This window comes from Eretmochelys imbricata, chromosome 13, assembly GCF_965152235.1.
Source record: "Eretmochelys imbricata isolate rEreImb1 chromosome 13, rEreImb1.hap1, whole genome shotgun sequence".
Lineage (NCBI taxonomy): Eukaryota > Metazoa > Chordata > Testudines > Cheloniidae > Eretmochelys > Eretmochelys imbricata.
Window position 1 is genome coordinate 30,756,886 of NC_135584.1, and position 14,001 is coordinate 30,770,886.

General features: G+C 47.8%; 1 protein-coding gene across 7 annotated transcripts in view; it reads left to right on the top strand.

Annotated features, from left to right (window-relative positions):
• NDRG3 (NDRG family member 3) overlaps positions 1-14,001 on the top strand; it is a 123,337-nt gene that overhangs the window by 81,740 nt on the left and 27,596 nt on the right. For 5 of the 7 annotated variants that reach the window (XM_077831836.1, XM_077831838.1, XM_077831835.1 and 2 more), the window contains one exon: positions 4,279-4,314. In XM_077831836.1, coding sequence (XP_077687962.1) covers positions 4,279-4,314 — 36 coding nt within the window. Of the gene's footprint in view, positions 1-4,278; positions 4,315-11,324; positions 11,452-12,719; positions 12,775-14,001 lie in introns of those variants that run through there. The other 2 variants (XM_077831840.1, XM_077831841.1) reach the window with 2 other exon arrangements.

The following is a 14,001-nucleotide window of genomic DNA, read 5'->3' on the forward strand; positions in this document are numbered from 1 at the left end:
CATTGTCAACAAGCGAGGGATAGTGGGGGCATGCACTAGGGCTATAAAAATAGCTGTGTAGACAGCTCTTTGAAACTGCGACTCAGGCTGGAGCTTGGGCTCTGAAGTATAGGGAGGGGGATGGGCTTCAGATAAACAAATAACTAATGTCAAGAACTCAAAGGTTAGAAAATGCCTGATCTTAGGTTTCCTGCGCACCTTTAATTCAGCCCCCTTGTGCATATGCATTATGGCACTCTTGAGTTACGTGGCCAGGTAATGTTTTTCTCACATGACCCCTGCCTCATTTGGTGCACCGGATGCAATTATGTCTTTCTATCCTCGTTGTTCATGTGGCCCTTCCCTTATTTATTGCACATTATGCCAACCCTTATACTGGAGATAAAATTATTCATTTTCTCATGCGCTTTTATATGGTGCTTATCGCATTAGTATTGGAGTGCTTGGATTTCTCTGCACAGCACTCCTGTCAGACCAGGTGGTGGTCTTGTCATGTGTTCATGGTACCTTACGTTCAGAGCACGGCTCCTGGTGTCTCACATTGCAGCCACGAGTGCTCAGCGCTTCTGCAAATCAGGTTCTAGGTGTCTCAAGTTGGGCATCCAGAAAATGAGGCACATGCACTTGGTAACTTTGTGGCAGAGACAGAGATCGAATCCAGTTCTCCAGGGTAGCATTCAGCTGCCTTAAGCATGAGACCATCCTTTCCCTTCCAGCAATCCCCTGCATCAGTCACTACACCGTTTCTGATTTCTACAACAAACAAGATAGTCTCCTTCATCCACAACCCTGATTCATCCCCAGAGCAGATCCGTCTTGTGCACTGAATGTGGCAGGGATCCTGTGGAAAAGTAGCAGGTGATCATGTAATTCAGTGGTCCCCAACATGGTGCCTGTGGGTGCCATGGCACCCGCCGGGGCGTTTTTGTGCTCCCGCAGGACACGCCGCCGGAGAACCGCCCCCTGAAATGCCGCCGAGAAGTGTTGCCGTTTCTCGGCAGCATTTCGGCGGCACCACTTCTTGCTGCTGCTGCTGCTTTTCAGCAGCATTTCCGCAGCCGGTTCTCCGGCGGCGGCATTTCGGTGGCGGAGTGTCCGGGGCCCGCCACAGCCTTCTGGGAATAGCAATGTGCTATTCCCACAGAAAGGTTAGGGACCACTGATGTAATTAGTCTATAACGTAATACATATGTACAAGGGGATTGAATTAAAGTTACACAGTCTTAATTCTGGCATTCCTGTGCTGAGTGCTTGATTTTGCAAATGTTTGTATTTAATATTGGTGGGAGGAGGGCTTGCATGTAATTTTCCAAGGTTTTTAAAAGAGTAAACTGAGAAAACTCCATTATATTGATCCCCTGAATGGGTCATCATCAGGGAATCTTTTAGATCCACAGCACAGATGTCTGCTACTTGAGCTACCTGCATGCACTAGTTGGCTATTATTCTCTAGATCAGGGGTGGGCAAACTTTGTGGCCTGAGGGCCACATCTGGGTATGGAAATTGTGTGGCGGGCCATGAATGCTCACAAAGTTGGGGTGCAGGCTCTGGGGTGGGGCCAGAAATGAGGCATTCAGGGTGTGGGGGGGGCTCTGGGTTGGGGCAGGGGGTTGGGGCGTGGGAGTGGGTCAGGGGTGCATGCTCTGGGCAACGCTTACCTCAAGCAGCTCCCAGAAGCAGCAGCAAGTCCCCCCTTTGACTCCTACATGGAGGCGCAGCCAGGCGGCTCTGCACGCTGCCCTGTTCGCAGGCGCTTGGGGCAGGGGCAGCGTGCAAAGCCCCCTGTCTGCCTCTACATGTAGGGGCCAAAGAGGGGACATGCTGCTGCTTCCGGGAGCCACACGGAGTGGGACAAGCCCCTGATCTCGCTCCCTGGCTGGAGTGCCAGAGCGGAGCAAACCCCGGACCCCACTCCCCAGCAGGAGCTCGAGGGCCAGATTAAAACATCTGGAGGGCTGGATGCGGCCCCCGGCCCGTACTTTGACCACCCCTACTCTAGAGGGACAAGCCATTAGTGAGACACACTTTGCCAGAGGCTTTCACAGTTGTTTGTTGGGAACATAGGAATATTGGATCTCAGGAATCCTAGGTTCTGTTCCTGGTTCTGGAGTAAAGTCTCGTTTATGGATAGACCCTACAACCTCTGTCCCCCCCTGTCCTGGTCCCTTTCTGCTCCACATCCCTCTGCATTTGAATCAGGCTGCTTTCTTCTCCTCTATCCTGCGTGAGTACCATCTGCTAAGGGAACACTGAGAGAACAAGGCAGTGTCTCTGCTCTCAGTTCTGAGGCCTAATAGTGGGAGGATCAACTGCAAGGAAAGGCCTGCACAACCCCTGCAGAGCTGGGCTGGAGCATGCTATGTGCCTGTGGAATCTGCTGAGAATTTAGCTGCCAGCTTCTGACAAACCTCTGTTGACCATATGCAAAGTGTAAGTGTCAACAAATTTGCAGGGATTTTTACAGCAACAGCAAAAGATACATATCTGACCCTGCTCCAAAGCAGGAAGACAGTAGAGGTTCTCAACAAAATGGTTGTAAGTATTTTTAACATGGGGAAAACAGCATACTTTTCCGCAGCCTTGTTCTTGGAAACTGTGGGACCAGTACAGCTGAAATATTTGAAACAGAAATTCAGTCTGAGGCAGACATTCAGCCTAAACTGTCAAAGTTTGGGAAAGTAACTGAAAACACGGTCTTATAATAGAAAGTGTTAGGCAACCTTAGCTAGAGGTATTGCTGCCTGCTCTGTCTAAAATCGGAGACGGTTAAGAGGTGAGTTGACCCGCGTCTAAGTACCTACATGGGAAGAAGATCTTTTAATAGAAGGCTCTTCAGTATGGCAGACAAAGGCATAATAAGATTGATTAGTAGCTAGAAGCTGACGCTAGACCAATTCACACTAGAAATAAGGTCCAACTTTTTAATAGTGAGGATAATTAACCACTAGAAAAACTAACCTTGGGACATGGCAGATCCTCTATCCCTTGAAACCTTTAAATCAAGATTGGACGTCTTTCTAAAAGATCTGCCCTTGTTCAGTGGTCACGGGTTTGATGCAGGAATTGCTGGGTGGATTCTCTGGCTCGTGCTATGCAGGACGTAAGACTAGCTGGTCATAACCGTCCCTTCTGGCCTTAATCTATGAATTGGTAAATATTCACCGTCCCGCTAAGTGAATGGGGGTTGGGTCTCATTTAGGATATAACGGGGAAATGGAGAATTTTGTGAAGCTAAGATTTAGCAGTATTGCCTTAAGTAATTCTGCATTCAAATTGATAATGGCAGCTGTGATGATCAGATCCTCCTAATAAAACAAGTGTTCTTCATTCACTCTAGGTCACTTCCCTTATGGACAGGTTATTACATAATTACTCACTGAAGGGTTCTTGAACCTGCCTCTGTTGCTGGCCATGGTCAGAGACTTAGGGCTTGTGTACAGTAGAGCAGTGGGTCTCAATCTTTCCAGACTCCTTGTCTTGCGTACCCCAAGTTTCATCTCACTTAAAAACTATTTGCTTACAAAATCAGCCGTAAAAATACAAAAGCGTCACAGCACACTATCAATGAAACATTGTTTACTTTCTCATTTTTACCATATAATTATAAAGTAAACTGACTGGAATATAAATATTGTACTCAGTGTATAGTATATAGAGAGTGTAAACAAGTCACTGTCTGTATGAAATTTTAGTTTGTACTGATTTTACTAGTGCTTTCTAGGTAGCTTGTTGTAAAAGTAGGCAAATATCTAGAGGAGTTGCTGTACCCCGGAAGACCTCTGCGTACCCCTGGGGTGCACGTACCCCTGGTTGAGAAGCACTGCAGTAGTCTTGACCACTATGCCAGCAGAGCCCCTAGTGGAGAGTGGCAGGAGGAGAGTGCTGGCCTACATACTATCTCCCCAAACAGCATTAGCTAAGTGGCCAGTAGCACTCTGCTGTTGGCATAGCTGTGTCCACACAAGGGGTTTTGCCGACATAGCTATGCCGGCAAAACTTAGTAGTGTAGACCAGGCCTTCGATGGGCTGATTGGCTGATCCACATGGGTCCCTGAGGTAGTGGGTTTCCAAGGAGTTTTCTCTGCAGTACCAACTGTTTTTCCTTTATTTAGCTCACATTCTGGTGACAAACTGGCCTTTAGAGCAGCAAGTCCAAGCTGCTGTACCAGAGCGCAGGCCCCCAAGGGAGCCCCCTGCCTTGCTGTTGACAGCAGATTTGTCAGTTGTTCTGGGGGAGCCATGCTGAACACTGACTGTTTTTCTTTTCTCATTGACAGAATGCTGCTCGGAACTTCCAGGACTTTGACTGCCAGGTAAGGAGCATGCAGCCAGAAGAGATCTGTAACTGCCAGCCTCCACACAGAAAGCAGCGAATGGCCTATGTCATAACCAACACAGAGATGACCCATCCAAGTTCAGATGGGCCTTTATTAGTCCAGTCTTCTGCCTTGAGCCTGTTAATATTTCGCTGAGCAGAACTGGAAGATCTCCTGGGAAGCAGCCTCCTTTCCCGGGCCATCTCCCTCCCTCAGTTTACTGTCTGTGTTAACAAGACCATCGCCCTCCCAGCTCAGCTTCCCCTGTAGTGACGTCCCAGTGCCAAATGGTGACACAGTGAGCTCCATGACAGGAATGTCAAATTAGGGCTCAGTGAGCTGCAGGATTCAGCGAGCTGGCAAGGAAATTCCTAATACCGTCAGACCCTTTCAGGGATGTCGAAAGTAGTGAAGGGAAATGGTGGGACAGCTGGGTTTGTTCTCAGTGTGTTCCACCTATGCGCTGCATCAGTCAGGCAGTGCCTGCTCTTTCCTGCATCTCTGCCCTCTCCTCATGAGCTCTACTGTTTGGCAGTGTATCGTTATCACAGGGCACGGGCGTGTAGCTTTGCTGTACTGCTGCACGCAGCTTGACGTGCCGGCGGGGCAGGCGGGAGCAGGATGGGGATGGAGTAATTCCTGTTGTCCTTTGAAGTGCCAGTCTCAGCAAATAAGCAGTGTAGTTCTATTGGTAAAACAGGCCTGGGAGTGGAGCTGGATGCTGTCCCTAGACATGGCTAGTGGACTTGCTCCTTTGGCACACTGTACCATGTTTGCTGTTGCAGCAACACCCAGTGCTGGACTAATTTGTCTCCTGTTAAGTTTGTTACTTGCAACATGCTAAATTCATGCAGCTCTGCTGCGTGTGCCACCAGATTGGTCTGAAGACACAGATCCCACCCCCGCATTGGCTGGCAAGGCTGGGCAGATGGCGCAATGGCTTGTTCCTGCAGTAGTTCTGTTGGTTCTGCACTCTGAAGATGTGAAGTGCTAAGTAGTGTTGGGATCAGTTGGCCCAGAGATGGTCAGATTGCCTGAGGACAATTCATGGTAAAGCTGTAGTAATTCCTCCTGATACGATTCATCCTGACAGACCAGTGCAGAAGACCACCATGGTCTCTGTCTTGTTGCTACAGAATGATCCCAATAGAGAAACAATTAAGCTGCATGGCTTCCCTTATTGCAGTTGGGCTGATTCTTCCTTGGACAGTACATGGCACTGGTATTATCTGGCAGGCTTGTCGTGGGGCAGGCCCAAACTGCTATGCCAAGTGACACCCCATCCTGCACCCAGTCAAAACAGACTGGAGCAACACATGGAACCATGCGTGGCTGCTCTCCCTGCTGGCTGCTCTTCCTCCCCGGCTGTGAGGACTCTGCTGCTTGTGAAGGGCAGGGCCAGCTCACTGCTGTGAAGTGCTGGCAATGTAGCTGCAGAAGTGGGCTGTCCAGGGCTTTCTGACTCCACTCTATATAAAACTCAGCTTTTTAGAGGGGCTTCTGGGAATGCTTCCTCTGGCTGCGTGAAAAGGCAGAGCCATAAATGCAGCCGCGATCAGGCAGTTTGTCTCGCAGTGTGTTTGGGGAGTGCCCTACAAAACCATACAAAGTACTGGGTTGTGGGCGGGCAGGATGCGACAGTCCAGGGCAGCTTGGCTCTAACTCTGCCTGCTGGGCCTACTTATCCCAGCTGCAAGTGGCTTTTAAAATTGCCATTATTCTGAAGTCCTCAGAGCATTAATCAAACTCTGATACAGCCACAGTGTCCCGAGGGGCAGGGGAAGACAGCAGCAGTGACTCTGAATCACTTTGCTTTTGTTGCCTTCAAAGTAACTAATGCAATGAAAACAGGCTTCCCCCACCATCCTGTCTGTGCGCAGGAAAGGGTGAGGGGAGCTCAGGTGCCAGGCCTGGTTGTGCTGGGGAGAGGCACACCGGTTTGTCAGGCTTGGGCCTAGGAGGGGAGCACTGGTGCAGTGTGCTTCGGTCAGGAGGTGATCAGGGAGCGTGGAGCACAGGCCCTACCTGTTGGGGCCTGTGTGTGGTCAGTAAGGGGAGCACAGGTCTGGTGTGCTGGGGCCAGGGGACGGGAGAGGGCAGTATTAACCATTCCCTGGGCATCTTCTGAATCTCCAAAGCGGCCTTGGCTTTGTCTGTTCAGAGCTGGCTCCTTCTTTCTCCCGGCTGGCAGCTGTCCAGGCTTGGCAGAAGGTGCTGGTCTGGGAGGGGGTCAGGAAAGCCCCCATGATAGTATAAAAGGCCTCGCTTCTCTTCGGCCCCCCTTTCCCATCAAACCACAGAACCTCCCACACGGACTCCCCAAGGCACACCCCAGTCTGCAGAGACTGACTAGATGTGTTTGGAACACAGGGGAGCCCTACCCCATAGAAAGAGGGTGGACAGCCAGCGAAGCCATGTGTGGACGAGCTCCACACGGGCCTGTTCTGCCCTCACTTGTTTCAGCCCCAGGCCCTTTCAAAGTGGCAGAGTAGCTGAGGCCTTTGTTCACCCCACGCTGCTGAATTGTGGCAGAGCTGCCAAGCAGCCCCACAGCCAGCAGGGAAATGAGCACTGGCGGAGGAACGCCTGATCTGGGTGGGTTGGATCAGTGGAGGACCGGTGTCCATGGCAACGGTTGAGCAGGAGACAGGATGCTGCTTGCAGGAGCTCTCAGTTCATTGTAGTGTCTTTTTAGCATCCAGTTACAGCTGCTTTTGTGATTCCGTGCTGCCACCGCCTCCTCGTCATCCTCCTGCCAAGTGCCACTGCGGGACACGGCTATCTGCCTCGGCCATCTGCACACCAAGGAATGCTGGATCAGATCTAAGCAGTGTCTTTAGGTTCCCACCACCGCTGGAGCATAATATCTGTTACATCAGCTCAGACCTGAGGCTGGTCTAATTGGGTCTCCTGCCTGTGACAGTGGCCTGTGCAAGGAGCATGAAATCTACACCCATAAGCCGGTTGTGCAGTGCTGGAGGGAGAGGGGAAGGGCTGTGCTTTTTCTTGGCTTGGGAGGGGGTCTGCAATTTTTATAAAGGGGGTACAAAAGGATGCCACCTGGTGACAGGGCTTTATATAATTAGTATTCTCTTCCATCATATCCTCCCCAAATCCCTCTTTGTAAATATCTCTGTGAACAAGGCCTGTAGCACAACTCTGCCGAAGAGCTACTTGCCAATCGCGGCCCTGCAGAGTCGGGTTTGATTACGTGTGTGTTTCACTGGCCTCTTTCTCAGCAGACTGGGAACTGAAATGGACAAAACTGTTGTTCTCTGATTGTGAGGAACTGATGCATCAAACGCAGCACTTGGGGGTAGTGGCGGTGTCCAGACACTGCAGGAGGGTAGCTTTGCCTGTGTTTGAAGGGCAGGGTCTCTTTCTGGGATTGAGAGGATAGTTGTTGTTCCTGTTCAATATGTATTTCATTTGTGACCAGGGTTCACCTTTTTCAGCAGTCACTATTAACAGTGTCCCTTAAAGCTAGCTAGCCCTGATTCCAGCTTTCCTGTCCAGCTTAACTCACCCCTTTTAGGCTTGGCAGGATGTTTCTGAAGCCATTACTTCATGCGTTAACTTGGGAGTTTAACTTTGCGTTAAGCAGTGTGACGTTCGCCTTGTTCTTTCTGAAGTGGCGGCAGCAACATTGCCCCTGTTGGGTTCAGAACTGTGATCCGGCCCGGACACGCTCTTCTGAGTTCAAACCTGGGACCCAGAGCAGCATTTCTTCTTCGTTCTTAATACATTGGCTATTGTAATTCCCCGAATGATAAATTAACGAGCCCTAAAACTAGGGCGTTCTAGACCATGGACAGGCAACTTTCTTAAGTAGTAGAGGACCACAAAGTTCTCTATAATCCCTTCGGGGGGTCATGCTGGTTTTTTAAAGTCTGCATAACTCAACTGTTCTTGTGTATATGTGGAACAGAGCAGCATGGAGAAGCTTTCCACTTGTCTTTTTGCATCCCAGCTGACCAGTGGACAAAACCCTCAAGTAGCCACCACTAAACACAACTAGCCACTGACAAACTAATGGCTGAGGAATAGGGGCACCAGTATTTCCATTAATGCACACCTCAAATAGTCTGATAAACGTTCCCTTCTTTCTGACTGATGTTGATATCCCTCTTTACCATCACTAGGAAACTGTCCCTGGCTTTATGTGCTTTGGGCTTTGCTTGCATCCACGGGCATGACACACATCTAAACCTTTACTAGCTAGAAGTAAAAACAGAAGGAAAATGAGATTCCCTCTATTTCTTTTTGGCAGGGAGCCAAAAAAGCTTTCCTGCTTCCAGATGTATGATCTGAGTGAATTGGAACCTGTCTAACCAAACCTTTCTCGAAGCTAGGGTACCCAGCCATGCCGGGCTTAGAGCCCACTCTGCCAGGATTGTAGCAAATCCCTGAGCAAGGATATGAGAAATCATGTAACAGGAGATCTGCAGGGTGGCTGCCTGATATTAGTGCATGTGTTTACTAAGAGCTACTGGCTCACTGTCTCTTCAGCTGTGCACCTTCGGGCAGATGTGAAGTGAAGCAGGTAGAGAGGTTTTTTTCTGTCCCACTCTCCTTGTCCTGGGTTTTTCACCGTAATGAGTTCCTTTGGGGTGGCTAGACTGGAGCCACAGAAATGATCCTAGCAAGTAAAATCTTTCCTCCTGTGGCCCTAGACAGCAAGTCCTCAGGCTCTCCCAGGAGTGGAATAGTGTCGTATTTTTGGTCAGTGCTTCCTCTTCATGAGGAGTGTCTGGTCTCATTTGTCTTACCACTCGGTCGGTGCGAGGTCAGAATGAAATCTAGGGCTCACAAGGGATGGGTGCAAGGCCAGAACTGCCAAAAGGTCTAGTCTCTGATGGGCTCAGCTGTTGCCTAGACCCACAGAAATGACATTAGTGGGTAAATTCTCATGTACCGTCACAGTGATGCAAAGGAACAGGGTCCCAGGCTAGATGAGCCAGTGATCCTGCATGGCAGGGACGGTTCCTATGGAAACAGCATGACCTTAAACAGAATGGCCCACTCCACAGGAATGGGCGGGGGGGGGGAGAGGCAGGACACACTGCCCAAAATATCCCACGTTTTCACCTTGTGGGTTCTGAGGGGTGTCCCTGAACCACCACCATAAGATTTACCCTTCTGTTTGGCTCTTGGAAAAACATTTTCATTTAGTGCAGAAAGCAGCCTGGTCATGCGTCTGACTTGGGCCAAGAAGGTATTCCCATGTGTATTATCTCCTAACTGACACTGCTGGAAAGAGACTGGTTTCATCTGACTGCTGTTTGGCATAGTACAAGCAGCATAAAGCCTGCACCAACTCAACTCCTCTTCAGTCACAAGTTAGCCGTTGACACAGAAGCATGCATTGCTTTGTGCCGCATCAGAATGAGAAGCTATTGCTATGAAGGCTTCATGTAGCTTTGTCAGTCGTCGGTGTGAGCATGCAGGCTGATACGAATAGCTTCACGGAGTGGGAATGCAGGCTAGGCTGTTGCTGGGAGGACGGCTATGAACTCGCTGGTGAGCAGTGTAGGATTCTTGCTTAACTGAACACCTATAATTGTTGCCAGGTGTTGTCTGACACATTCATCTTTATCCAGCTCATATGTTTGCATGCCATAGATCCCGGGTTACCAAACTGTGGTACATGAGTTTCACGTTCCATCAGTTCACTTCACGACAACTTATAAAGAAAGGCGGTATGTGGATTAATAAAGTTTGGAACGATTGCAATAGATGCTGCTTACATTGTTAAATGGGCTCGATTGCTGTGCCTCTTCTGTCCCTGTGGACCCTGCTAACCAGACACTTTAAAAGGGCAACTTTTCCTTCATGTTTAACAAAATACAAAAGGGGCGAGGGCGGGGGTGGGGGGAAGGGAATTCTTCCAGGCCTCCTTAAATCACAACAAAATCAAAAAGGGACATGTCCAATTTTTAAAAACCCTGTAGGGCTCATCTGTAAACTCCTTCCAGTCTGCTGTCTGGCTTTCTGTGCTTTGCTCATGCAGTGAGTTGCCCAACTTGCCATGAATTGTAAGTGAAACTGCAAAAGCGCTTCAAGCTCGATCTTCCTAAAAAACACGTATATAGAAGGGGACCCAAATTCCTCCAAGCTGGAGGAACACAGGCAGATACCAGGAGTACAAGGGCAAGTTCAGTCTGAAGTTATTGACCTAAAAACCCACGATACATTGAGTCAATTTTCAGAATAGAACGGCACTTTGGAGACTGCAGTAAAGGCAGCGGGAGCCCCGGCCCTTTAAATAGCCCCTGGAGCCCCGCTGCCCCTACCCCAGGGCTCCAGCAACGGGGCTCTGGTGGCAATTTAAAGGGCCTGGGGCTCCAGCCACTGCTGGGAGCCCCAGGCCCTTTAAATTGCTGCCTGGAGAAGCCGGGCCACCCTCTAGATGGGAGTCACTGACTTGTCCATGAAACTGTTCAGTTTTGGTTTTTCACAGTCCTGTCCCTCTGGCTGTATCTTTGCCTGATTTTTCACCCTTTCCCTCCATGTTTCTGTGAGTTATATGGTACGTCCCTATTTTTCTCCTCCAACATACATCTTCATGGATTTCCAATACTGTCACAAGTGCACTTGTCTCGGTACTGAGCTTTGAATCACAATTTTCACAGACCCTGGGGGCTGCTTGTCTGCATGCAGAATGGCACAGGTTGAACTTAATGGTGTGATTTTTAAATTGATTTAGTTAAACTGGTGCCAAAGGCTGGATGAGCAGAGATATTGGTTTAAACCAGGCTTCTTTGCTTTAGCTTAATTCCATAATGAACAGGTTTAAATGAAATCTAAATAAGTCTGGTGTAAGTGGAAATAAGTGTGTTCCCACAGGGGTTTGCACTGGTATAACTAAATAGGTGCAAATTGGCACACAGACAAGGCCTATGCTAGAAGTGAGTTTTCCTCACTCTTCTACTCTGAAAGTGCCTTGGACTGAGCTGGGCTAATATTATGAACATCCTTTTTCAGCAGGATGGTTTGAGAGAACTCAATCTTACATGATCACTCTTGCTGGAACACATTAACCCTTTGGTGTTCAGAGTCTTGCCTTTGCCCAGACATCAAGCATGAGGAGACATGGACTGAGTAGAGCAGAGGTCAGGAGTGTACCAACCGTGGGTAAGCACATCTCACGTTTCAGGCCATAAGCTGATTTGCCTGCAGGGTAAGAAAGTCATTTTCCTCCTTTTCACAATTGACCAGGGCCACTGTGAACTTTTCTCTTGGTAGAATATTACACTGGATGGCACCATGTCTGATCTGGTATGGCAAATCCAGAACTCTTTCCAGATGAATGCTAGAGTTTCAGAGTGCTTTGCATTAGTTTGCAGGTGCTCATGTTTTGGGATAAATGTTTAGCTGCTAAGAAGATAAATTAATTGAGTCCCAGCTGCTATTTTCAGTCTTGCTTGGAATGTCCTTGGTGTAGAGGGAGATGTTCCTCTGAACTGGTGGTGCACAAAGCACATTTTATACATGCTGCTTTCACTAAAGCTTCAGCACTCATTGCTGTCTTTAGGAATACCTTTGTTCATATTTGCCATGCATTCTGGCTGCTGTGAGGCTATGTACACTTCCCCTTTTGTAAGCTGTTACGAACTTCCCAGGTGGTTGGAGTATTTATTTTCAGTTATGAATAAATCTAGGCTTGGCCTGACTGGTCTGAAACAGTTCTATGCTAATCCAAATGGCAAGCCCCTTCTCTTGCTCCAGAGATTCGTTTCTCTGGGTCAGAGTGGTGTGGAGGGGCTCCCAGCCTGTCTGCCTGCATTGCAGCTGACCAATGGAGGACATTGTCCTCCTTTTTTGATACGCATTTAGCCACTACTAAACACAACTCGATGCTGATAAACAATGGTCAGTGTGCCATTACTCCATTCAAAACAACCCCTGAATAATCTGCTAACCATTTTACGTGAGAGTAAACGGTAGGTTTGGCACACTGCTTACAGGCCTAGGTAAATTTCTTCCTTTTTCATTAATAGTAGTAATCTAGTTTATTCTCTGAAATAAAATGTATTAACCTAGAATCTCAGATCCCCATTACACTCCAGCTCTGTGAGCTCTAATGAAATGCTGGGCTGAGCTTATCCCCCTTTAGCAAGCAGATGGCAGATTAAATGATCTTGTTGAGGGCTGGCTGGCTGGCTGATGGGCAGATGGTGTTGGTGACCTGCAGTTAGTGGAACTGAGTTTGTGTCTTTATTGTGCCGGCGCACCCTTTGTGTTTGCTTTGAGAGGCAAATGCCCTGTTGACATAAAATTCTCCTCCTTTTCCTGACATTTGAAATGTATGTTGTCGTTTAAAAAAAATCCACTCTAGGGCTGTGACCTCTGCCTGACACACAACAGCATTTAATCCAGTCTGTCTCTGGTACGGCTCCCTTTCCCCCCACCGAGAGAGAAAAGGGGGTGCTGATGTCAGCATGCTACTTATGAAAGGTGAGCTGAGACCTGGAACTGCTTTCTTGACCATGCTGCCTGGCTGAAATGGTTCACGAGGGTTGGAAAGCCAGAATTCTGCAATGCCCAAAATAACAAGCAGCATTGTAAAGCCAGGAAATTCAGAGTCCAGGTTAACCTGAAAAGAAATCCAGACATGGTAAGGTCATGAGGGGAAAAATGAGAAACTGTCTTTAAAAATCAGTTTACTCTGGGATGACGAACGCTGTTATGTATTAATCATAGTTGTATGGTTATTTCAGGATGTCACTACAGGACAGAGTTAAAGTTGTGTGGGTGCTTTGATTGCATTTCCACACCTTAACATGTTTGGGTTTCTTTTATGTTCGCATTTAACTCTGTATTTCTCGAGTTTATAATGGTTGCGCTGGAGATAATTACAGTAATTACAGTTCTTCCCTAAATCACTGATGTGTGCCCTCCACCTTAACTCTGTCTTAAAGTAGCTTTTAGGGCTGTCAAGCAATTAAAAAAATTAATCGTGAGATTAATCATGCTGTTACCATTTATTTAAATATTTCTGGATATTTTCTACATTTTCAAATATATTGATTTCAGTTACAACACAGAAATCAAAGTGTAGAATTCTCACTTTATATTTATTTTTATTACAAATATTTGCACTGTAAAAAACAAAAGAAATAGTATTTTTCAATTCACCTAATACAATTACAGTAGTGCAATCTCTGTCATGAAAGTTGAACTTACAAATGTAGAATTATGTACAAAAAAAACTGCATCCAAAAATAAAACAATGTAAAACTTTAGAGTCTACAAGTCCAATCAGTCCTACTTCTTGTTCAGCCAATCGCTCAGACAAACAAGTTTGTTTACATTTGCAGGAGATAATACTGCCCGCTTCTTGTTTACAATGTCACCTGAAAGTCAGAACAGGTGTTCGCATGGCACTGTTGTAGCTGATGCCACACGATATTTATGTGCCAGGTGCACTAAAGATTCATATGTCCCTTCATGCTTCAACCACCATTCCAGAGGACATGCGTCCATGCTGATGACAGGTTCTGCTCGATAATAGTGCAAAGCAGTGCGGGCTGACACGTGTTCGTTTTCATCATCTGAGTGAGATGCCACCAGCACAAGGTTGATTTTCTTTTTTGGTGGGTCGGGTTCTGTAGTTTCCAGATCAGAGTGTTGCTCTTCTAAGACTTCTGAAAGCATGCTCCACACCTTGTCCCTCTCCGATTT